This window comes from Agelaius phoeniceus, chromosome 4 (genome assembly GCF_051311805.1).
Source record: "Agelaius phoeniceus isolate bAgePho1 chromosome 4, bAgePho1.hap1, whole genome shotgun sequence".
NCBI lineage: Eukaryota > Metazoa > Chordata > Aves > Passeriformes > Icteridae > Agelaius > Agelaius phoeniceus.
The window spans coordinates 51,547,791-51,572,357 of NC_135268.1; the positions used below are offsets into that span (position 1 = coordinate 51,547,791).

Here is a 24,567-nt window from a genome sequence, read left to right on the forward strand (position 1 = left end):
AATTGTATTTTAAAGTTTGAGATTCACAGTCCTTTAGTTTAATACCTGCATACCAGTCAACAAGGTTTTAATCATGGCTGGGTTTGGGAAGAAAGTATTGGGATATTTTTTGAGAAGATTCATACAAATATGTCTGTCTTCTATAACAAGACATCAGTTTAGTGCTTTGGTGACTGAAGAAATATTTGTTTGAGCCTTTGGCCACCTTGTTTCTCTTTACTATCTGTTGATGAACTGTCTTTGTCATCTCATTAATTAAAAGAACATGAGGGAGTTGTTCTCAGTGTAGATTTGCCAAATACCGTATTTCCAAGAATCAGTCATCCCTAGGCTTTACCTGCATTTTGTCTGCAGTGATTTGTAGTTTTCAGGGCAATCAGCTCATCCATATCATTTTTCCCGTCCAAGCTGCATTAAACTTAGATGATATGAGATACTGCATATGGGATTTGTACAGACTTGGACAGAAAAATTTTTCAGATATGCAGTTACATTCTTTTTCTTGCTCAAGAGCAATATATCAGTGTTCAGATTTGTCATGTTACAATCAAATGCTTACTTGGAAAGTTAACTGCTAACTCTGCCCCCGTGTAGGTGCTTTGTGTAGTCTCATTGTGGGCTGTCTCAGAGTATATGATACAGTTTGTGGAGAAGTCAGTGCACAGTTTTACTCTCTAGACAAGGCTGAACTTGCTACAGTGTATCTTTAATGAGTATGCGAGGGGCAGACAAAACCACATTTAAATATTAATTTAAATTCATTCATTTTTCAGTGCCAGATTTGGTGCACGTTAATTTTCAGAGTATTCAGGAATGATAATGTTTCTTCAAAATCTGTTTTTGTGAGTGAAAACTCTGTAAAATTTTATTATATTTTCTTTATTTCAGAACCTTAACAAACAAGCGTTTGATCTTGCAAAAGTCCTGTTGAAAAGGACCGTCCAGACCATTGAACCATGTATTGCCAATGTATGTAAATTAATCCATGTTACCTGCAAGTAATAAGTGTTCTTGTTACTGTCTTCATTTATTGGAGATTTTATGGGCATTTTTATTCTTTTAAATAATGTTTATAGAAGCTACTACAGTTTTCCAAATAGGATATTGTTGGCTTGGTTGTAAAGTGTGTGGAGTATTTCAAATAAGCAAAGAGGAAATTAATTTTTATCCATCTCATTGTAATGTTAAGCCTAAATCTAGGCTGTGAAAATAGCTGACCACTAAAAATTCTGTTACAACAAAAGGAATTATTAATAGTTCATATGTGCAGCAACCAGGCAGCCTTATTTCATACCAAGCTTTAGGATGAAGCATTTCAACCTACCGGCTCTTTGCTAGATTTTCTTTCCCCTCCTACACTTGCTATGACTTGTAGTCATAAAGAGTAAAAGAAGTATGCTTTTTACAAGGCTTCCTTCAAATTACAATTCCTTCTTGTTGAATGTAAGTGTTGTATGTTCTGCACATTAATACAGCTACTGCAGTCTTTGATGAATGTATTCTGATCCATTCTGTTGCCTTTCTTTGGTGCTGAAGCCAATAGAATTAATAAAATTCAGAGTAATTTAAAAGGGAATTAGGCAGATTCATAAAAGATTAATCAATAAGTACTTAAAAGCTCAAGGAATCTGACTAACAGTTACCACATCCCCCTGTTTTTTTTAAGCTTTATAATTAGTCATATGTGAAAACAGGATAGTACATAAAGTAACCTTTGAGTTGAGTTAATATTATTCTCCTTACTTTCTTTTTCAAGTGTGTAATAGCTTTTTTTGCTATTGCATTTGCACTGCTTAGATAATATTAACCCACAATATCTAATAGGAAGTATTAAATTTTAATATACTTTATATAAATCCAAAAATAAATAATTCATAATTTAGGCTACTTTGGTTTGTTTCTGTTAGATCACTAATGACCTTGATACATTAGCCATCAAATATTGCAAGACATAATATAAAGACATCTGACATTCTTTAAAATGGATTTGAAGCAGAGAACCTTTATTTTCAGTATTTGATGATCTTCAGTTGGATTGGGTTTCAATTATAAGAAAATTTTTTAAAAGCACTGGGTTTTTTTTGTTCAGTGTTCTACTGAGTGAATATGCATTTTAAGTTAACAATTCTTTTATTACTTGTTAATTTTCCTTGGGAGATAGTTACTGAGATTTGAAATTATCAAATTGTCATGTATTAAACTCTCTTGATAGAGTTAATAAAACTGAACTGGCAAGGATGTTTTTAATTTGCTTGAGCCAAAATTGTAAGGGTGAAATGCTTTGATGTAGTGAAGAAATTGTGCTTTGAATGCCTTCCATAAGTATAAAACCATTAATAATACTACATTAAAAGAATTTTTTAAAATAATGTTTGCATTAATGAAGGAAAATATACTACATAATATTGTTTGTATTTTAGTTTTTTAACCAGGTTCTGGTACTGGGAAAGTCTTCAGTAAGTGACTTATCAGAACATGTGTTTGACTTGATACAAGAGCTTTTTGCCATAGATCCTCACTTACTGCTGTCTGTCATGCCACAGCTGGAATTCAAGCTGAAGGTGGGTTACAATGTAGCTTTGAACAGTCAGTAAAATTTTTGTTAAATGTTTTGTTAAAAATTTTTGTTTTATTAAGAGTGCAGAACTGTAGATGTAATAAGTGTTCTACCAGGGGAATAAAAATTCTGTATTTATTGCTTTATTTTGAAGGTAAATATAATAGTAAAGAAAGGATATTGGAAATTAGTATGCAATTATGTGCTTATTGTGCTTGCAAACATGTATTATGCACACAATATATATATAATCATTATAATGATAAATTAATGCAGTCTAATGCAAAAGCTTTATGTACTTAATCTTTGGATTGCACCCAAAATTTATAAAGTAATTAGGCTGCAGTTGGCTTATCTTATGAAATGCAAATGTGTTAGCTTCAGTATCGATTTGCAGAATTTTCTTTTATAAAATAATGCTTTAATAATAGGGGAAGTATTTCCTAATATTTTATCAGATTTGTTATTGTCAGCTAATAAGTTAGCTGACTGATTTGAATCCTTGAAAACAGTTAATTTATCCTGATTTGGAAGTCTGTGGGGTTTTAATTAAAAAGCCATTTGTCTTTCTTGAGATTATAAGTGGACAACAGAAATAATTTTGCATGTGTGGATGTACACGTAGGCTATGGTTGCAACAAACAAAAGTAACCAAGAAATAGGTATTTGGTGAAATTACATGTGGCTTTCATTAGTGCATATGTGTTTATAACATCTTAATTGGTGTCTTGTCCACACACATAAAATAGTCTTAAAAATGTTTTAAAACAAATCATTAATTGTTTATTTTGTCAGATGTATATTAGAGTACTGTGTATGGGTTTTTATTGGTGAAAAGAAGGTTCTTTAAAAGCCCAGCCATCTATTCAGTGTCTGTAAGGCATTAGCTTAATATGTATACTTGTATATTTTGTCTCGTATGAATCCTATAAGGTAATTAAAGAGAGCGAGGATTATCAGAAATACTTTCAAATTCAGTTTTTAATCTAACTGTTAAAAAACCAGAAATAAAATTATTACTAAGATATTACAGGTAATGATTTACTGTTCCTTTTTCATGTTTTGATTTTTAGAGCAATGATGGAGAAGAACGTTTGGCTGTTGTTCGACTTCTGGCTAAACTCTTTGGCTCCAAAGATTCTGATCTGGCCACACAAAATCGACCTCTTTGGCAGTGCTTTCTTGGGCGGTAAGAGGAATGGGATAGAGTTCTGAATTTCTGTTCTTTTTTGATGTTCTTTTTTCTGTTTTCTTACAGTATTGCATTTTTCATTTTCTTTCTAGAGGATGTAACTATTTATATTTGAACGAGTTCCTTATTAAATCATCAAAGCAGAAAACTGCATACAGTTATATTTTAGAAGGAAGAGGCCTGAAAGACCGCTGCTATATTGCTATCAGCTATGGCCATATAAGTTAGACAGACAGCACATTGTATGCATAGCAGAATTTACACAATAGCTATGCCAGCATTGTCTGAAATTTCATACTGTTCAGCTGCATCTGCAACACTGTTTTGCTTGGCATTTACCTTTCTGAGTGAAGAGATACTTTATTTTACAGAAATGTAGAAGTTCATAATCTTTTAAAAAGAGAACATTTTCAAATGGTTCCTGGTGATGCCCGTTTACATTTCTGTACTTTTCTGTGTGCATGTGTGTACATGCACACACACAATTGACATTGTATGGAGACCTGTGTTCAGAAGTCAGTGGGCAAAATCTGTTGGGTCAACATTTTATCTACATACACCATATTCATTCTTTAATATTAGTCCTGACTGAATTTCACAAGAAATAACAAATATTTGTATGAGGTACATTATTGAGAGAAATTCAAAACATTTATATTCTCTAATTTTGCCATATAAAAGTATTCTAATAGTTAACAGAACGTATTATCAACACATGTTACTACATAGAGAATAATACTGATTTGCAAAGCTAATTAAAAATTAACATTCATTATCTTCTATCCCTCTAGGTTCAATGATATCCATGTCCCTGTGAGATTAGAGAGTGTGAAATTCGCCAGTCATTGTTTAATGAACCATCCAGACTTAGCAAAAGACCTCACTGGTGAGATGCTCATACAGGGGTTTAGAATAATCTACAAAATGAGCAAGGGACTGTGTAACTATTTTTGTACATAGCAATCTGGTTCTGAAATGCACCAAGTCCAATGCTTGATAAGGGGGGATGGAAGAGGTATTTGCTGAGTAACTGATTTCTGTTGAAGATGAGTGCTAGTAATTAGATAGAGGAGGAGTGTGTGGCTTTGTGTGGACTTTGTAAGAGTGAGTAGTGAAGAAGCTATCCATTGCAGAATGAATTTTAAAGTAATTTCAAGTTCTAAAGAAACTTTGGGTAAGGCAAAGCAAATATTGGTTCGACACCCTGGCTTATTTTCAAAACTAGTCACTGAGTTCCCCACTACTCTTTTCCACTGACCTCAAAAAAAGCCTTTTTGCTGATGTAAACTATGAAGTTTCTTCTTTCTCTACAGTATCCCATTAACTATGAGAAGATTTTCAGGCTTAACTGAAAATACTGTTGTTTTTTGATGCAAGCTATTCTACAACAATTGTCAGCATTTCTGATTTATTATTCACATTTTTCACTCTTAGGGAATGAGAGTTTCTTTTTGTTTCTTCTTATTCCCTCGCCCCCCCCTTTACTTACAGTGCATTCTAGTCAACTTTATTTCACTTTATTGCTTCTTGCAAATGATGTTATCATAAAAGCTATCACTCCTATTTTCTTCTGATATTTACAGTTACCTAATTGTTTGATAAAACTTTAACACAGAAAACATTGGAACAGATGTTTCCTGTCAGTGGCTCTATATTTAATAGATTACATAGTTGTGATATATGAGACATTTAATTGATTAAACATTAGTAATAAATCAGAATACATCACACCTACATAAAAAAGCCAAGCTTCTCATTGTTTCTGCTCATGACAGAATATTTGAAGGTTAGATCACACGACCCAGAAGAAGCCATTCGACATGATGTTATTGTTACAATTATCACTGCGGGCAAGAGAGATCTCTCTTTGGTCAATGACCAGCTGCTTGGCTTTGTGAGGGAGAGAACGCTGGACAAACGGGTAAGTGTGTTAATAGTGTGCTTTCAGCAATGACCTGCTCTAATATACTTCACTAAAAGTAAAATAAAAACCTGAAGCCACGGAATCAGAGAATCTTCAGAGTTGACTATTAACAGGAGTACTCACAGAAAAAAAATTATTTTCTTACAAGAACATCTTAATAAAAATTCCATATTATGGTGGCATCAATCAAGTGTTGTCAAGCAAATAGGGTCATTGACTTGTGATAAACACAGTTACATTGTAAGAACATAAGAATGGTCACACATGTTTAAGCCAAAGGTCACTATAACCCATTATAATTCTCACAGTCATCAGCTTTGGATTTGTGATTTAAGGCTTAAATCCTTAAATCACAAATCCAACAATTTGTGATTTAAGTATTTCTTAAGTCTGCTGGCCCATGCTCATAATAACTTTCAACAGGACTTTATTCCATGTATTTATCAAGTTCTTTCTTGAATTTATTTGTACTTTATAAGCCTCCATGGCATATGCATCAGTAAATTAAAGTTTAATGCCTGTTTGGGAAAAATAACTTCACTTGTTTGCTTTTAACTTGTCTGATCATTTGATTTGGTATCTCATAGATCTTGGATTACATAAAACAATGAATATTCTTTGACTCATTTATATTTAATAAATATGAGTACCCTATCTTCTCTAAGTCTTCCTTTTCTATTATAAAGAATCACCTGATTAACTTCACACAAATTGATTGTTACATACTGCTGATCATTCTTGTCTGGATGTTCTCTGTCGTGTTGGAACTAAGATGACCAGACTTAGGAGCAACATGCTACTCACCGGAACATCTGATTTTGAATGGCATTCAGAGTTTGCACCGTGTTACATACTTGATGATAATTTTTTTTCTTATTCTGAAACGTTCTGTCTGTCTCTTCTGCTATTTCTGAGCACTGAGCTGACAGATATGGAAAACATTCATGTTAATGTCAGTGTTTTTCTTTAATAACTTCCGGTGATATACTGCCAGATACTGTACATGCAGAGTTAATGCTGGTGGGAAAACCTATCCTTAATCTGAATTTCTTCCATTTCATACCGTAACAATTCAGTAGCATGACATTTTTCTGCAATTCCTAATTATGTTACATCTGACTACCTCAGTAAATTTTACACACACTGTTCAGTTCATTTTGTAATAAGTTTTCATATGTTAAATGTCTGAGATTCCTTTCTGACTTCATCTACAGGTTTATTTTGTTCCCTTCATTGTGAAAATCAGTCATTTATTTCCAGCTATTTCCCCCTATGTTTTAGTTGATAATTAATTCACAACAGAATTTTTATTTTAAGGCCCTCTGGTACGAGGCTTTGTTGGAAATCTTTTGGGATCCTAATGCATTTTACTGATAGACTTCTGGATCTGCTAAAAGTTATTTTTTCTTAGATAAAACTTCCCATTATGTAAAGTTCATAGACACATTTCTGTAACTTATTTTTCAGTAGTGTCGGCTCCTTCTTGTCGTTACTGTTCTATTTCAACCTGTTTGCCCATTCCAAATCAGATGTTCTTTTGAGAGCCACATTGTTCCTCTTCACACCCTTTGGTTTCTTTCACATTTGCTGTCTTCAATCTGCTTATGGACAGATTGCAATAATAGAATAATTAGTATTTGGTATATAACGTCTAAATTCTTGTAAAAGTCATAGATCGGTTACCACCTTTTGTAATTAAGATTACAAAATCTTAATTATTTTCTTCCTGCTTGCTTTATTAATTTTTTTAAAATGTCTCTTAATGATACTTTAAGAAACCTCTTCAGAGCTCTCCTGGAATAAATCTGTTTGTCTCTCAGCCATACATAAAGGGTCTGGAAGGCTTCCTGCTTCTGCAGTCTTTGGTGAAGGTGTTTAGTTAGTATGCTTTTAATAACTTCATTTTGAAACTATTGCCCATGCTTCATCAAGGATTTACTTTCAATTTGCCAGAGTTTATACTGTTTCCTGTTTACATTTTTTCAGATGTGGCTCCATGCTCTTTGGAGAGTGATGCCTAATAGCAGACTTCTCTTTGCAATGTAGCTATGTCGATTTTTTTTTCCTTATTATTGTCGTTTTTTGATAGGCTATAGAAAGGATACCCCGTATGTCATTCTAGCTGTTTTTTCTAATTTTACCTTTTTTTGTGCTTTTAAGTGAGAATGTTACTATGATTGATTTTGGAAAGAATGTCATCTTTACACGGAGAAATAATGATTTTGAGTATGTTCACTGTTGTAAAGCAGCTCTTCAATTAGCTGTACTTGCAGCTTGACATTGCGTGTTTCTCAGAAGTGATCAAGATCACCTTCCTTCTTTTTCGGCCTCTAAATATGTCCAAAAGTTCATTTATGAGATCTAAAAACTTTTAATAGAGTCACCACTTTGCACTGGGACCTAGTGAGAAGGGGATGATTGTTACTGTGTTTTCACCTGTGTCTGTGTTACCTTTAGCATGCTGCTGTCAGTAAGAGGCAGTCAGCTATTACTGCACAGCTGTAATACTGATTTCTACAGAGCTAGGTCTTTTTTTGTGTGGTTTTAAATCAGTGTGGTGGCATGTAATGTTCCTCATACGTTAGACTAAGTCATTTCACACCAGTTGTAGGTTTGATATATTGCATTTCAAGGTTAGGTGCTTTTTCAGGTGATCAGTGAAAAATAACTTTGTCTGTACATGATGTTTCTCTTATAAAAATCTCTGGAGAGAGCTTTAATAAAAGTATATCCTGAGGGGAAAATAAAATTGAGCGCTGACTAGAAATTACTACAACAAATACTTAGCATTTGAAGTAGACCTTAGCAATATAGGATGTGTTAGTAAATATAGTTACTACTGTAGAATGAAGATCAAGGACTTGTAAACTTTCATCTGTTTTTTAAAAATTATTTTTAGGATTTCTCTCCAGTTTGGGAGAGGAGCATTGGTAATGTCCATGTAACTATCTTTATATTTTCTGTGTAGGATTTTCTCAATTCCAGGCTGAGTGCACTATACCTATTTTAATCACTCCTTTTCTTTAAAAGAGCTCTGTATTTTGCTGGCTGCATTTACCCCTTGTAGCTGGGTTTCTGTTGGATACATCTACTGCAAACTCCTAAATGATGGTTCATCAGTTTGACTTCATCTTTTTAGGTCTGCAGTCATCTGTCAAATGAGTATTGCTATTACTATGAAAAGAATGCTTGTCCAACAGGCTGAAGTAAAGTGCCAACCTGTCATTTCAGTTCTGCCTCTTATCTTTATAAAGCAGGGAAAAAATTTAAATCATGCTAACTGGTACAGCATTTAAGTGATCTGTTTTTTTTTTCTCCTGACCATATTCTAATTGACACGGTATTGGTAAAGACAGTGTAAACACTTCCTAGAGTGGAAGTTTCTGGCTAAAAGATACTACTTAATTTTTAAAGGAATGTCCTTAGCTGATTTGATCTGTATAGACATTTGCATGATGATTGTAACTATTTAAAAAACAAAAACAATTTTAAAAACAAACGAACAAACACCACTTCCACCATTAGTTTTCAAATCCATTTTTATTGCTCCACATGGAAAAGTAACTCTGGTAACACGCTCCCCAAAAACTGAAATCTAGTCTTTGGTAATAATTGTTCTTAGGAAAGCTCCTTTGAAACACTGTTTCAAAGGTCTTTCCAGCATCTTCACTTTTCAGAATAATTAGGAGACATTTTAAAAACAATAACAAAAATACTCTTGTCCATAATACTGGAATAATCTTAAGAACCTGAGAAGTTAAGAGAGTTTTGACAGCTGACTTCGTTGGCATTTCTCCCAACAGTCCTTATGGAGAAGAGACTCAGGCCCTTCATAAGAACTGACTTGCACATCATCAGCTTGAAGTCAAAAGCTATAGAGTGAGGAGCCATAGAATCATACACCCATTTTTGGTTCCTCTTTATGCATTTTTCTGCATGTGCATTAGTTTTAACTGTACTGAAAACCATTGTGCCTTTTTTCCAGATAAAGGAGAACTGTTGTAAGATATTTATTAAAGTTATTCTAATGGGTAAAGGATTGTTTTGATTTTTCAATAGCAATTTTTTTCAAAATTCAGCCCAACAGTTATCAGTGGAGGAATTTAATTATGTTGGTCAGCCAAGGAAGCTAAGGTTATCAAAATTCTTCTCTTAATTGAATCAGGGTAGTAATTCTGTTAGCTATGTTTATGTATGCTGTCTTTGAAACTGATTATTACATTCCTCTTTATGTTTATTTGCTGTTTCAGCTTTAAGTCTCAAAAGTGTTTTACTCTTTTTTCTCCCTACATGTATCTCCTATTCAATGACTTGCTTCAGTGGTGTTTCAAACATTCTCTAAGTGGTTTGGTCCAATGTCTCCTATTGTCACTGCAACTGGCTTTCTACACGCTCTGAGATCTACTCTTACAGCTATTTCACTAATCAGAATTCTATTTGCAATCCAAACCTCCTTTATTTTGTAACTCCTTTTTGCTCCCACATTTTAGCCTTAAATTTTCTGGAATCATTTATAGAAATAATTTTTTGTTTTCTTCTGACGAGTTTTTCCATCCATCATTTCTGTCTCATATAGGAGATCTGATGAAGCTATCACCTGCATAGGAAGGGTATATCTGAATGCAGAAAAATATTACTACTTTTCTGAAAATGTTTCCCTTTCAGGCCTTTATTTTCTTTAAAATGTGCTTTAGATTGTAACAGGAGTGAACAAATTCCTGCAGAAAAGTTAAATAATAACATCTATTTACAGCTAAAGTTTTTCTCTTTCCTGAAAACTAATTACTGTATTATGTTCTAGTAAAGTTATTGCTGTCTTGACTCATCTGTCACTTAAGAATACAACAAGTAACAAAACACAAGTTTATTCTTTCCATCTTATTGCTATAACCTACTCAACAGCTAGTGGTGTCTTGTGGTGACATGAGCCATATTATCTTGAAGATTTGTCTTGTCTTTGCCCTTCAAGAAAAGGAAATCATTCAGTAAAACTATTAAGGAATTAAATGTGCAGTACCTCAGTGGTATTGAGTCAAGCCTTCAGTTTAACAAGATTGAGGAGGTTACAGTATGAATAATAGTATCTACATTTGTGCTTCATAGGCTGAAATGATTTGAGCATTGTTAGTCCTTGGGAGTTCAAGGCTAAAAGTGATACCTAGTGCGTTCTGAAAGAAATTATCTCTTTCAGTTCAAATTTAATGCATTTCTTCTAAATGATGTGGGAAAACAAGTGTCTTCTGAGGTTTACTGTGTAAATCATTCAGCATGAGACACTATGCTGCCTGCCCACTATTAATCCTGAAGTCAGTTTTGGTATGATTCCTCACAGAATCAGCACAGGATGGCTTTTGGGTCTTGTCTGTTAAATTGTTTAATAATGAGATATTTGGTATTTATTTTAGAGGATAAAGTATGACCACCAAAAGCAAGATGGAGAACCCATGAACTCCTCCTGTAGCTGTTGTACTCTGGGGTTTTTTTCCTCAATCCCTCCAGTCTTAGAGCAATTGCTTCAAGGCTTCAGCAAAATGGGCCTCTCCCACTGTCCTGGAAGGTGGCCTAAGAGCTCAAGCCAGGTAGCTTTGGCTTGGCCTAGGCTCCAGATCTCCCGTGTCGAGGCAAGGGTGCTATGAGATGGTGCAAGGCAAAGGAAGAAAGAAGTCTGCCACTTACCTGATGCCTGTCTCTGAATAGATAAGCCTTCCAAATCCTGACTCAGTAAGACACTTACTCAGGCATACATGTTAAGCTGTACTTCTTTCTGCTGTCTAGCTTCCAGATTTTTTACACTCGGCACAGAGAGGTACTGAAGTCCTGGGTACTGACAGTATTTAATCTGCACAGTACTGGGAAAAAAACTCTTATGTAGGCTTTGCAAATTTTCATCTAGAGGCTTCAAACAGCATTTTTCAGCTTTTGAAGTGTCTAAATACAGGAGATCAGAAAGTGGCTATTTTGTCTTTCTTGCTTCTACATCTTTACTGTGTTTCTATGGTTTATTTATTTATTTATTTATTTATTTATTTATTTATTTATTCATTTACCAAAACCAATTCCCCAACTTCTTTTAATTTCTTCCCTCTCAAGTGGCGAGTAAGAAAAGAAGCTATGATGGGTCTTGCCCAGCTGTACAAGAAGTACTGTCTTCATGCTGAGGCTGGAAAAGATGCTGCAGAGAAAGTGAGCTGGATAAAGGATAAACTTTTGCACATATATTATCAAAATAGCATTGATGACAAGTGAGTCAATCTAAGTCTTCCTAATTTTAATTGTATAGTGATAAGAGATACTCTGAAAATATGTTCTTATCCTGTGAAAGCTGTTATATTCTGCATTTATGGGTTGATGTATGGTGTATTTAATTAATCATTAAGATATGTATGCACATATTCAAAATTGTTTCATTATCTGTTCATGGATTCATTTTTATATACTGATGGAACTGTGATTTGCATTAACTAACTACTGTGTAAGAAAAGCATTGTTAAATCTGGCATTTACTATGCCAGCTGTTGTTTGCCTTACTGCTTTCCAGAGGCCAGGCTGTTAAAACTGTCCTCTGTGAGTGTTATGTGTGTCCACACCACAGTGCATGCACAGATCTCTCCTTTTGGCATATGGACCTTTAGGTAGACCAAAAGCTGAAGAAACATCAGGGGTGCTTTCACATTTGATTTGTCTGTGTTTTGTCACTCAGTCCCTTTGATTTTTTGAAATACTATTTTGGTGTCGAAAAAAGGTATTTTAGCCAAGGTTTTGGAAGATTATCAATAGTTTTTCTGGAAGAGGGAAGCTGTGATTACCACACAAAGGCAGAATTTCAGCTTAGATTTTTAGTATGGTGGACTCAGAAAATTCGTTACCCTGTTTCTTAGCGCCTTGCTTATGCAGCCTGGTACTTCAGAATGTTTTGTTACCTTGGTGACTAGTCTGAATGGGCCAATAGCCTCCTTCAGTTGCCAGTTATGATACTAAATTTTTAAGCACTGCAGTGGTGAAGGCTCTTGCTTTGTTCATCTGGCTGGTTGTAAGTGAGCCATAGTTGCATATTTGATTAGTTGGCACCTTTTTTGAAAATCAGGAAGTCTTCACATGGTTTATACAAAGCTAATTCAGCATATATGTGAAAATATACTTTAGTTTGCATTGAGAGGTTTCTGGGTTTTTTACCGTGTTTGCATCTCATTTTCAGTACACAGGTTTGATAGTGGACAGAGAATGAATCAGTTGTATAGTGAATGGGGCAGATGTGTTCTGTATTTCTGCTCAATCAAAAGCAGAACACTGATGGAAATGAGGCAGGGAATTTTAAGGGAAGAGTGTGTCATCAAAACTGGGTTTCTTTCTCTGACGTGATTTCAGAAAGCCTGATTACACTATTGAAACTAGCTTTTTCATGAGGAGGCATGGATTGTATCCTTTTTGTTTTCTGTGTCCACACAGAAAGATTGGTGGCTTGATTTTTAATGTTCTTCTAGGTCAGTTTGATACTCTAAATTTTAATTCAAATGGTACTAGTCTTCAAGGCTGACAATTAAGTTCTTGCTCAGTGACACCATTGGGTTGGTTTCCTGATCTCAGTGGAGGGATAAATGTGTTTGGGCACTTGTCAGGATTTTAGAAATTTAGCACCTGAAGAGATGTAGAAATGCTATGATCTTTTAAGACATAAAAGATCTGTTCAATCCTTTAAACACATAAGCAAGCATGGGCCAAAATTGGCCAGCTCTGGCCTATTTTCCTTCAGTAATGCAGCAAAGAGGATAAAAAGTAGCAGTGGACAGCTCTGAGCCTTGGAGTATTTCCTTAGGGATAACACTATTTCTTTCAGGAGATAATAGTGAAGTATCACACAGAGTTGAGGCATGAAGTGGAATAGAACAGATTTTTTCCCACACATTGATAACTTGCTCACTTTTATAATGTTTTTGTTGTTGCTTGGCTGTTGATTTGCACATCTGCTCAAGCCTGAAAACTTCTGACCATAAGAGCTGCCTCTCTATTCTCTGAACTTCTTTGTTTTACAATAAATATACAGGGAATAGAGTGAAACAACCACATTTGAAACAGTGCCCTATTACCAACTATAATTATGTTAGCCAGTCACTTTATTCACAGGAGAGAAGTGTGTCTTGCAATTATTCCCATTTTGTAAATCTTGACCCTCACCAGCAGGGACCAGGGAAGGGATGATGCAGTCGTTCCATTTGTATTGAATGCTTTCCTAGAACATGTATCTATAGAGAGATGGACTAGAGCAATGTTCATAAATTGGTAAGAACTCTGATGCCTCCAATCTCCTAGTATGTTAAACAGATGGAGTCCCTTGAGCTCTGAAGATCCTGTTCCCCAAACAATATAGTTCTTGGAGTCATCAGTAGGAAAGTGTACATTTAAAGAGACAAAGCCAAGTTTTCTTTAATACTAATAGGCTGTTTTGATATAGTTGTATCCATACTCAGGGTCATCCTTTTATTCCTCTATCTTGCCATCATGTCTCTTGGAATTTTCTTTCAACAAAAATAAGCTGTGTGAGCAGAAATGAGGTGTGCTTGATCTGTGCTGCTGTGGTCTCTGTACAAGGCACTCACAGAGTTCTTGCTAGTACCAGTGGACTGGTACATAGTGAAAAGGTTTTAAAACTCAAACACACACAGTATTTGTCAATAAGTATCAAATTGTATTGCTGAACATTGTGCACAGCTTTCATTAGTATGAATTGAATTAACATTTGAATGTTCTTTTATTGGGGGGCTATAATTAGATGAACTGCTCACTTGTATTTTGTAGTTCAAAGTTGGTATTTAATATAAAACTTCAAATGTGTATTTAAAAAAGATAATTGGAGATTGTTTTTGCTGGTTTGGTTTGTTCTCAGTTTGCCTTTTGCCCCTTTAGTTGTGTATGTTTTGGTGTTCCTTCATCTCCACCTTTTTAGTGTTGATTTTTAGTTTCTGTATTAGAATGAGTAGATTCTCAAGTACTGCAGTTCAATTTTAACCATTCTTTCAAGGATACTTCGCATTTTTACTTTTCATCCCCTTTGAGTTATATTCTTGTATTCTTTCTCCTTTATTTGAGCTTTTCACCGTCAGTGTTCTTCAATATATTAGAATAAACAAAGGGAGATTCTCAGATCTTAAAGACAAGGAGAATTTGGATGGTGACAGATTGCTCCCTCTTAGAGGTGAAAGTGAAAGAACGTGGAAAAGCTCTCAAGGAGCAGTTCTTGCTAATCTTTCTATCACTAGTGGAAGGAGTCTTTACAGCTGAGAAAAATGCGACTATTTTTTTGTCTTCTTTCTTTGTTGAAAAATCTGGTTTTAATGACTTCTGCTATTTCTTGTTTTTTCAGCTTATCTGGAAGGTATTGTTTGACATGTACAGTAGTGATTTGTCTTCTTTTTTTTCTTCTTTTCCTGCAGATTACTGGTAGAGAAAATCTTTGCTCAGTATCTTGTTCCACACAATTTGGAAACGGAAGAGCGAATGAAGTGCTTGTACTATTTGTATGCTAGTTTGGATCCAAATGCTGTCAAGTGAGTATAGTTTCTGTTCAACAAATACTTGCTTTCTTAGGCTTTCAGGGCTAACATCTCTGTTATCTTGTTTGTATTATATAATAAAAATACAGCTAATGGATGCTTAGCATTGTTTGCAAGTAGCATAGTATTTGAAAACATTTCCCTTTTATATACAAACCCAACACATCCATTAGACAAAAGGATCCCATCATATTTGAGAAGAGCGGGTTTATCCATCCATTTTCATGCAGACTTAAAAGTGTGCAAGTGATGACTTTCAGGTTTGCTCTGTATTAGGAACCATGATGAAGGTGTCTGTAACTGAATTCTGGTTGATGGTGGACTGTTTTTTATTTGAGTGGTTGTAAGAAATACTACAGGTGTCCTGCACATGTTAAATTGCTCCTAGAAGAATAAGAGATGATGTTCTGTAAAAAGAGAAAATCAGTTCTACCTTGTTTTCAAAACTTATTTTTAATATTTGTTAGTTTTGATTGTACCTAATAGGTGTTATGTTGCACTTCTAAGATAAATAAACTAACAATCTTGTTTATTAAAACATACAGCATGTTTTTGTCATAAAGAAGCTTTTCTTTTCTTGTTTCCCATTTTTGCAGAGCACTGAATGAGATGTGGAAGTGCCAGAACATGCTAAGGAGTCATGTACGAGAATTGCTGGATTTGCATAAGCAGCCCACTGTACGGTTTTGAAAATATTTATACTTTATCCAGTAGATCTATGGGACTGATTTACTGGAGGGTTTTATACTATATTACTGATTCAATGTAACTTCAGTTGATCTCTGTATGTAGACAACATTCCACTCTCATGAAGTAGAGTTGCTTTTTGTAATGCTTGAAGGTATATGACCTCCTTCTGTTGATCATTTTTTCATAGTACTGCTCAAGAGCTTTGAAACAAGTTTTAACAGTTTCAAAGGTTTTTGTTCACTTTTGACAGACCTTTTTTCTTTCTCACTTTCTAAGAGATTTTGAAAATGGAATGGAATATGTTGTAACATAAAGCAGTGATTTCTTCATTGGTTAGAAAAAAGTTTTTAAGTATTTGTTCTGGAATTTTACTAGTAGAAATTTGAAATAGAAGGGCATTGCTTTGAGGTTTTGGTGAGAGAGTGGGCTTGTGGGAATTTTCTGTTCTGGGGGGTACTGGGGACTTTTTCATTATTTTGACCTGTTATGTGAATTAATGAATTTTTGCAGTTCTTTGATGTTACAAGAAGATTTTTTTCGCCGTTCTGTGTAGTAGCTGCTAATGATAGTTACACTATTCTAGTATCTATTCTGAAAACAAAAACATAAAACATAAGATTCAGAAGTAGAAAGTAGTGCTGCAGAAGAACTAACAGATCAGCTTAAAGGTGTATTTTATAAAGGAGATACTGCTGATTTGTTTGTCTGTTTTTGCTGTTGTCCTCAGTCAGAAGCAAACAGTGCTGCCATGTTTGGAAAGCTGATGACCATAGCAAGTAAGTGTTAATAGTTTTCTATAAACATTCTGTAAACTTCTACAGCATTCCTGGAAACTGTATTTCTGTGAATCTTGGCCTGCTGAAGTTGCAAATTTATCTCACATTAAACTGTTTTTAACCATACAGAAAACCTTCCAGATCCTGGGAAAGCACAAGATTTTGTGAAGAAATTCAATCAGGTTTTGGGTGATGATGAGAAACTTCGGTCCCAGCTTGAACTGTTAATTAGCCCTACATGTTCTTGTAAACAGGCAGATGTCTGTGTGGTAAGGAAATGGAAAAGCAAACTTTTATACCATAAATATTTGTGCTTAAAAGTGCTGCCTGTCATTAATGGTCATCTTAGTTACCTAAACATGGTTTTTACATGTTTCCAATTTTCAAAAAATGCCTTTTTGATTAACCTGTAGAGATTAGGGAAAAGATAATTACAGTCATTATTTTAAGAAAACATTGGCTTTATTCCTTCTTGGGATTATAAGCAGCAAGCATAATGTCTAAAAAACCAGTTTATTTCTTCAAAATATTTTGCTTCAAGTGCTTCTTTTGTGGTGGGGTTCCCAAACTGTCTTCTCACACTGATTCAGCTTTCAAGTACCAGCAAGTCTTCTGTTAAAAATACACACCTTAATATTAAAATGTACTTTTCCAGATTCTGCCAACCACCACAGATTTTTTTTGGTAATGGTCTAAGGCAAAATAAGCAATTTCATTGACAGGAATTGCAAAAATCATGAAGAGCATCTGTGAACAGACATAGCCTTCTTGGGTTTTGTCTGATGGCTCAGAAATTTTACAGGGAAGGGAGCAGGACAATTTTTTCATTGTTATGAAATCTCAAGTACTGCAGGGTTACCCACAGTTTTCTGGATTACACTTGACAACAGACATATACATTCTGTGTACTGCACTTCACTCTTCTTTAGATCTGTTTTGAATCTGGGCTGCAATTCTTAAGAACTCCTGAAGAACTCTTAACTAGAAACCTATTTAAATAGTTTTGTTAAGTATGTCTGCTTTGAATATAACATGATCAAGAGAGGTGCGGAGATACCAACAGCCCCCCTCGTAAAAACATTTCACTGATTATATAGACAATCTCTGTGGTAAAAAAAAAGTAACTATATTCAGCTTACTCAACATGTTAAAGAAGTAAGTAAAATGAGTGTAATTCTTGTTTGTATCTAACGTTCTTGTAGAGGGAGATAGCCCGGAAACTTGCAAATCCTAAGCAGCCAACAAATCCTTTTCTGGAAATGGTCAAATTTCTTTTGGAAAGAATCGCCCCTGTACATATTGACTCAGAAGCCATTAGGTAAGTTGGAAAGATCATGAACAATTGACTCATGAATGATTAAAATATGCTAGAAATAGCAAAAGAAAAAATTATTTTCCTGGTGGTTAAATTGGTCTGTCCTAGCACTAAGTGTGTGGGTGAGTTTTAAATCAAAATTATGTAGATGTATTCATTCCCAGCAACCTAGAGGATGCAACTTCTTTTGATGCTGCTTTGCTGTGCTGTCCGTAAAATGATTTTTAAAATGTAGCAGTTCATGGTGAAAATTCTATTTGTGGGGCTTCAGGTGAAAACTGTGAATATAATTTTCACATAGTTAACTGCAGCACAGTCTTCCATAGAGCATCTGAATTAATTAGCTGTTGTGGGATTGTGTAAGAGAATGTTTTGATTTCTTTTGAGACTTGTCTGGCAACCTAATTACGTTCTGAAACTTGTGCAAGTATGTGTTGATCTAATGCCACCAGCATGGAGGGGGTTTTTTTGGGTGGATTTTTTTCCCCCTAAAGAGTTGGTTTTGCAGAAAGTGAAATTAGAAGGAAAAAGAATAATGTAATAAATTAAAAATAGCAAAAACCAAACAGCAATGCCAACACCACCCCCAAGGACTGTTGCTTTCCCTTTATATGTTGTGAAAACTAACTAATCTTGCTTGTATCTCCAGCCTTTAACATTGTTATACTTACTTGTTTGTTCCTTTTTTTATCTCTCATTTCAGTGCACTAGTAAAACTAATGAATAAATCCATAGAGGGGACAGCTGATGATGAAGAGGAGGGTGTAAGTCCTGATACTGCTATTCGTGCAGGGCTTGAACTTCTCAAGGTAATCTACATCAATGCAGCTGTAATGGAAGGGGCAAAAGGGGAATGACTAACAATTCCATGTTAGCATGGGTTTAGTAGTTATTACTTAGATAACTACTTTTTTAATGTATGAAACTGCTTATTAATACTCACTTGAAAGAAGAATAATGGAAGAGATGGTTTGTTGGAAGAAGTATGTTTTGAAAAGGGTGCCAAGCATTGAAATGTAGATGTTAAAGCAGAAATTGGTTTCTGCTTAGGGAAGCAGAATTGCTCTACTACTTAGGGAAGTAATAGAGAAAAAGGTGTAGAGGTAAAGTGAGAGGAAGAGAAACGGGGAAACCGGGGGAGACACCTTCTCTGGAGTGTGTATGACACAGAGAGCAAGGAGAGCAAGGGAGAGCAAGCAGTTAGCTCAGGAGCCACGTTATTTAGTGAGAAAAAGGGAACTTGTGTTCAGTGGTGCTGAGAAGTCGAAGGGGGGAAAAAGGATTTGTAATATCCTTTCAGTAGCACATGTTTTGTTTGTAGATGTCTTAACCTTCTTGTTTTCTTTTCTGCTCAGGGACTGTAGATTCTGGAGAAATTAAAATTACAGTTCAGCTAAATCAGGTTGAAAAGAAGTGTTCTTAAATAGATTGCAATATAAACAAATACTCTTGAATAAGCATTTGTTTGAAGAAATGTGTTTTTATATATTCAAATAATGTAGTATCTTATAAATTATTTGGAGGACAGGAGGACTTGAAAAGCAAAACCTAGATGCATTTATTTGAAAATTTATATATAATCTTCTCCGCAATGCATTTAATGAATGTAATAGTTTTGTATGGGCATGTAACAGGTATTTATGATGATGGTAATGCCCATAAACAGCCATAATTTTGTTTTTCTGATTATTCTTTTACTATGAATAAATATACCTTTGTTTTAATGTGTGTCTGCAGGTTCTGTCCTTTACACATCCTACCTCGTTCCACTCTGCAGAGACCTATGAGTCTCTACTGCAGTGCCTCAGGATGGAAGATGATAAGGTAGCTGAGGCAGCCATACAGATTTTCAGAAACACGGGTCACAAAATAGAAACAGACTTGCCACAAATAAGATCGTGAGTATTGTTACATTCTGCTTTTCTTATCTGGAATTCTGCCTCTGATAGTTTATTCAATGTGTTGTCCCTATCTAGTCTTGTTAATATGAACAACTTCCATGATTTTGATTTCCTTCAGTACCTTTCTGTCCCTATCCCTTCATTTTTTAATTCTGTGCTCTCACACTTCTATGTGTTTATTGAACGTGTTAGGTACTTCTTGAAAATCTTCTTACAATAGAGACATTAAAACCAGTGTGTAGTAAATCTTTTAGGTTATAAAATAAGCAACAGCAAAAATACAGCAAAGATATGATTACTTGGCATAATTTCTACTCATTTGTCCTTCACACTATTTTTTCTATCTTTGTAAGGAGCACATATACAATCTCTGATATAGTTAACAGCTCTGATTGTTATTAAACAAAATGGGAAGCAAAATCTAAAAGCAAGCGTGAATTTCTAGCAAAGAATAATTGTCTGTCTGTAAGTTGTCGTTCAGTTCATGCTGTACTGCTGATTAAAGCTGCATAATCTACTAGGTATTCACTGACTATTAAATACCTTGTGAATAACATCTGAATCCTTAAAATCAACCTGTCAGTAACTAACTTGTCCGAATAATAAATCACAGGTTTCAGGTTCTCATATATTGAAATATCATTTTGGATATTGCCATGCTAAAATGCATATCAGTGTACACTTTTAAGTTTGCTGTAAATTAAAGCTGTAACCTCAGTGATTCTTTTGAACGGGGATCAGATTTCGGACAAAAGGAAAATATTACAAATACAGGTATATAAGATACATTTTAAGACATTTGTAGGGGTAAAAAGAAAGAAAAGTCCAGCAGTCCCCATTGTGAGTACAGTTCCCAGTATAGTCCCAAGTGTCTTTGGTTCCCTACCAGAATTTGATCAATATTCTATTGCTGGGCTATATCATTTTCTCTCAAAGGATCTGGTATTGCTGACATTTCTTTGACTTTGTGCCTTAGCCAGGTATTGGTGAAGTTTAGTCTGGGAGGTCTCAACTTAAAAAAATGTAACTGTTAAAGTGGAGGTAGCATCCTTGGCATGGTTTCCAGGCAAGTCACGTTGGCTTTCTGAAAAGCCATGTCAGTGTTTACACTTGACACAAAGAAAAAGACATCTGAGGACAAGGAGATATTCCAGACTTCATGTATTCAGAAATCTTTATCATAAATGAACGATCTGATACAATCAAGAAGATAATTTTTTTCAAGGGACCTGTTTGTATTTTGGGGTTTTTAAAATGCTTCTGTGAGCAGGCTACTTGCCATCCTTTGAAGCACTGTTCACCAGCCACAGCTCAAGTTCTTCTTCCTTGTATAGGAAATGGATAAGGGGTTTTGTACCCATTTGTGGACAAAGACTACCGTATGACTCTGAACCCTGATGAAAGCACTGGCCATGCTCAAACAGAGCCTGTGGACCATGTGTAAACTTGTAGATGTAAACATGTAAAGCTGCATGTCAACATTTCACCTTTTGCAGATTTGTGTGAGTTGGGGTGTGCTGAGGTGTGGTTTGTAACTGCTGCACCAAGGCCTGGCAAAGACACTTTAATGTACTTAATACCATGAAAAATGTAGGTTAGCCATTGAAACTTATTTTAACTGTAGGTTTTACTGAATTCTGTCCTGTTTTGGCTCTTAATCCAATTTGTGGAATCTTGGCAGGTTTGAGAAGAGATTTTCTACTTCAGGATACTGTTAACATGTTTCTCAGGGTCTTTGGTTTGGTTTTGGTTTCTGTGGGGGTTTTGAGGAAACTGAGGTTTGATTCTTTCAACCCAGCAAGTTGCTCTTTAGCCTCGGTTGCTGATTTTGATTATGTAGAATGTGTCAGCAGGGTGCTGAATAATCCATGTACTGAATACTGTCAAAGAGCTTTTCAAGAAAGCAGGGAGATTTTTGGGGATGTTTCTGTGTCCGACTCTTTCTAGGTGGTTTTGTTTTTTCATGTTAGTTACTGGATGAGTTGCAGGGTGAACCTCCTGAGTCTCAGCTGCTGAGCTCTGATGGGACAGGCCTGCCTTCCAGCACTGTCTGGGGAGTGACACTGCACAGTCTGACCAGCCTGCACCTGGTACCGGGAGTGGCTTTTGCCCTGCACTTTCCTTCTGTGCCTTCTGATCAGCAGATAGATTGCAGGAGATTCAAAATCTCACAGCAAGGCAGTTGTTTGCTTGGGTATACATTGTGGTTAAAAGTTCTGGTTATAAAAGCCTGTAAGCACACTGATGTTCAGTGGTTATTCTTAGCTTTCACAGCTTTTCTTCAGCCCTGTCATTCCCAGGCTTGGATAATAAGTCCAGGAATTCATCCTAGCTGAAACTGTCATGTTGCCCCAACCTTACAGCCTAAATAGCTTTATTTTGATCATTATTTTCTATTATGTTTGATTTTTTTTCCTGTGGGTTGTTTCCTTCTTGTATTCATACAGTCAGATATTCAAGTATTGCTAAATACAGTTCCGTCCTGCTTTTTACTTTATGATTGTGATCTTTCCTGAACAGACTTCAAAGGAATACTTGATTTATAAGACAGTGACAATAGATTTGTGTGTGTGAAGATACTTATTTTTTTGTAGATTGCAAATTGCATTTTGAAGTATTCTATTTAATGTTCACACAGAACACTAATTCCGATTTTGCATCAGAAAGCAAAAAGAGGCACTCCTCATCAGGCAAAACAAGCTGTTCACTGTATACATGCCATATTTTCAAATAAAGAAGTACAACTTGCACAGATCTTTGAGGTATGTGTTGCCTTTAAGATTTGTTTCTGTTATTAATTGATACTAGTAATTAAAATTAATTCCTACTGTTTATTAACAGGTAACAGTTTATGAGGTCAGAAAGCCTACAGATGTATGGTAGTTAAGTCATTAATTTTACAATAGCAAGTTATTAATATTTGTTTCCTAAAGTCACAATTTACTAATATTCTCATGTCTGATAGGTAAAGATTTTTCTTTTTATCTGCATGGGAGAAGTTTGGGGGAAGTAAGCTAAATATGCTGGCTCAATCCACAGCAAATCCCATGGGGACACATTTAGCAGATACTAAATGGGAGATAACATTCCCTGCTTTCAAGCTGTATTGAATTACCCAGCTTTAAGGTCTTTACACATACAGCCTTGCCTCACAAGGGCAGTTAGTGCAGAAAACTATGTTTGGCTGTAAGCTCAAGCATCAGCTTACTGCTCACTTACTGCTTCCTTAGACAAGTTATTAAGCAAAAAGATATTCTATACAGAGCAGTTTATTACTTCTCACTGTAGTCTTTTAAATAATAACATTATTAATCTGCACTTGTAAAATATTTTAGGTTCATAATCTTGGCTGTCTTTGAGCCTGTGCATAATTTATAAGGTGAAAAGCTTTGAATTAAGTTTGCAGAGTTCGATTTCTGCTTAGAGTTCTGTGAGAGTGCTTGTTCCGTCCCTAATACCAGAATCTGATGCAATGGTGTGGGGTGATACAGGAATTGTCCTGGTGACTGTTACCTGGAAGGTAAATACTGATGGCTAGTAGAAATGTCCCTGGTGGTTTCCAAGGTTTTGGCTACTGTTTTCTACCATTGGCAGTTGGGATTCAGGTTTTCACAACTTCTGAACGAAATTAAGTCAAAGTTTTTTCCCATGTCACTCAGGTTTGAACGTGTTTCACTTTAAAATAAGAAGAGAATATAGAATTTGTTTTGCCCTTACCTTATATGGGATTTTTATTTACTCTGTTGAATAGGAAATTGTATTCTTTATACTTCCGATTGCTGATTTTATTAATTCTTTTGGAAAAGCAGTGAAATGCATCAGCAATACAGCAGTAAAATAAACTCTTTTAAGACATGTTAATTTATTAACTGAAGCTGAATTTTGAATTTTTTTTATTTTTCCTTCTCCAGCCTCTTAGTAGAAGTTTGAATGCTGATGTACCAGAACAGCTTATAACTCCCTTGGTCTCTTTGGGTCACATTTCTATGTTGGCTCCAGACCAGTTTGCTTCTCCAATGAAATCTGTTGTTGCAAATTTCATTGTGAAAGATCTCCTAATGAATGACAGGGTAAGAATTTTTTTTTTTTTTTTTTTGTAAGTGCTTATTATGCTGTTAGCCTATTATGAGCTCTGTGGGGAATAGAGCTTTTTTTGTCAAGTGAGTCCGTAAAGTAATGTTCTTTAAGTGGTTAGTACAGTGATAATTGCATTATAAAACGTACTTTTTGGAAAAGAAAGCCTAATCCATTACCTTCTTCTATTTTTACTTCTTGATTTTCTGTATGGATTGAACCAGTTTGTATACTTATATGAATTTCTATAGTCAACAGGTGAGAAAAATGGAAAATTGTGGTCTCCAGATGAAGAAGTCTCTCCAGAAGTACTAGCTAAGGTGAGTTATCTGCTGACTGCAATGATGTGTATATCTGCAATTAAAAATTTACTTTTCTTCAAGCTGTGGGGAATATTAGATGAAATCCCTTCAAGTGTTTTTGTATTAGTCCTATTAGAATATTATTATATTTGTGGATTATACACAAAACTGATGAAACTGATAGAAACTATGCATTCTGTTGTCTTCACTTACTGATATTAATTATTCAGAGCATTGAGAAGATCAAGAAATTCAAAAGTTGTAGTTTTCCTTATAAGAAAAGTGACT

General features: G+C 35.0%; 1 protein-coding gene across 2 annotated transcripts in view; it reads left to right on the top strand.

Annotated features, from left to right (window-relative positions):
- PDS5A (PDS5 cohesin associated factor A) overlaps positions 1–24,567 on the top strand; it is a 78,051-nt gene that overhangs the window by 35,175 nt on the left and 18,309 nt on the right. For both annotated transcript variants that reach the window (XM_077177602.1, XM_054633097.2), the window contains exons 7-22: positions 889–969; positions 2,421–2,561; positions 3,631–3,746; positions 4,541–4,635; positions 5,525–5,670; positions 11,764–11,915; positions 15,102–15,215; positions 15,818–15,899; positions 16,639–16,687; positions 16,817–16,956; positions 17,890–18,005; positions 18,706–18,811; positions 19,740–19,900; positions 22,542–22,665; positions 23,815–23,973; positions 24,229–24,297. In XM_077177602.1, the coding sequence (XP_077033717.1) occupies positions 889–969; positions 2,421–2,561; positions 3,631–3,746; positions 4,541–4,635; positions 5,525–5,670; positions 11,764–11,915; positions 15,102–15,215; positions 15,818–15,899; positions 16,639–16,687; positions 16,817–16,956; positions 17,890–18,005; positions 18,706–18,811; positions 19,740–19,900; positions 22,542–22,665; positions 23,815–23,973; positions 24,229–24,297 (1,851 nt within the window). The remainder of the gene's footprint in view (positions 1–888; positions 970–2,420; positions 2,562–3,630; positions 3,747–4,540; positions 4,636–5,524; positions 5,671–11,763; positions 11,916–15,101; positions 15,216–15,817; positions 15,900–16,638; positions 16,688–16,816; positions 16,957–17,889; positions 18,006–18,705; positions 18,812–19,739; positions 19,901–22,541; positions 22,666–23,814; positions 23,974–24,228; positions 24,298–24,567) is intronic.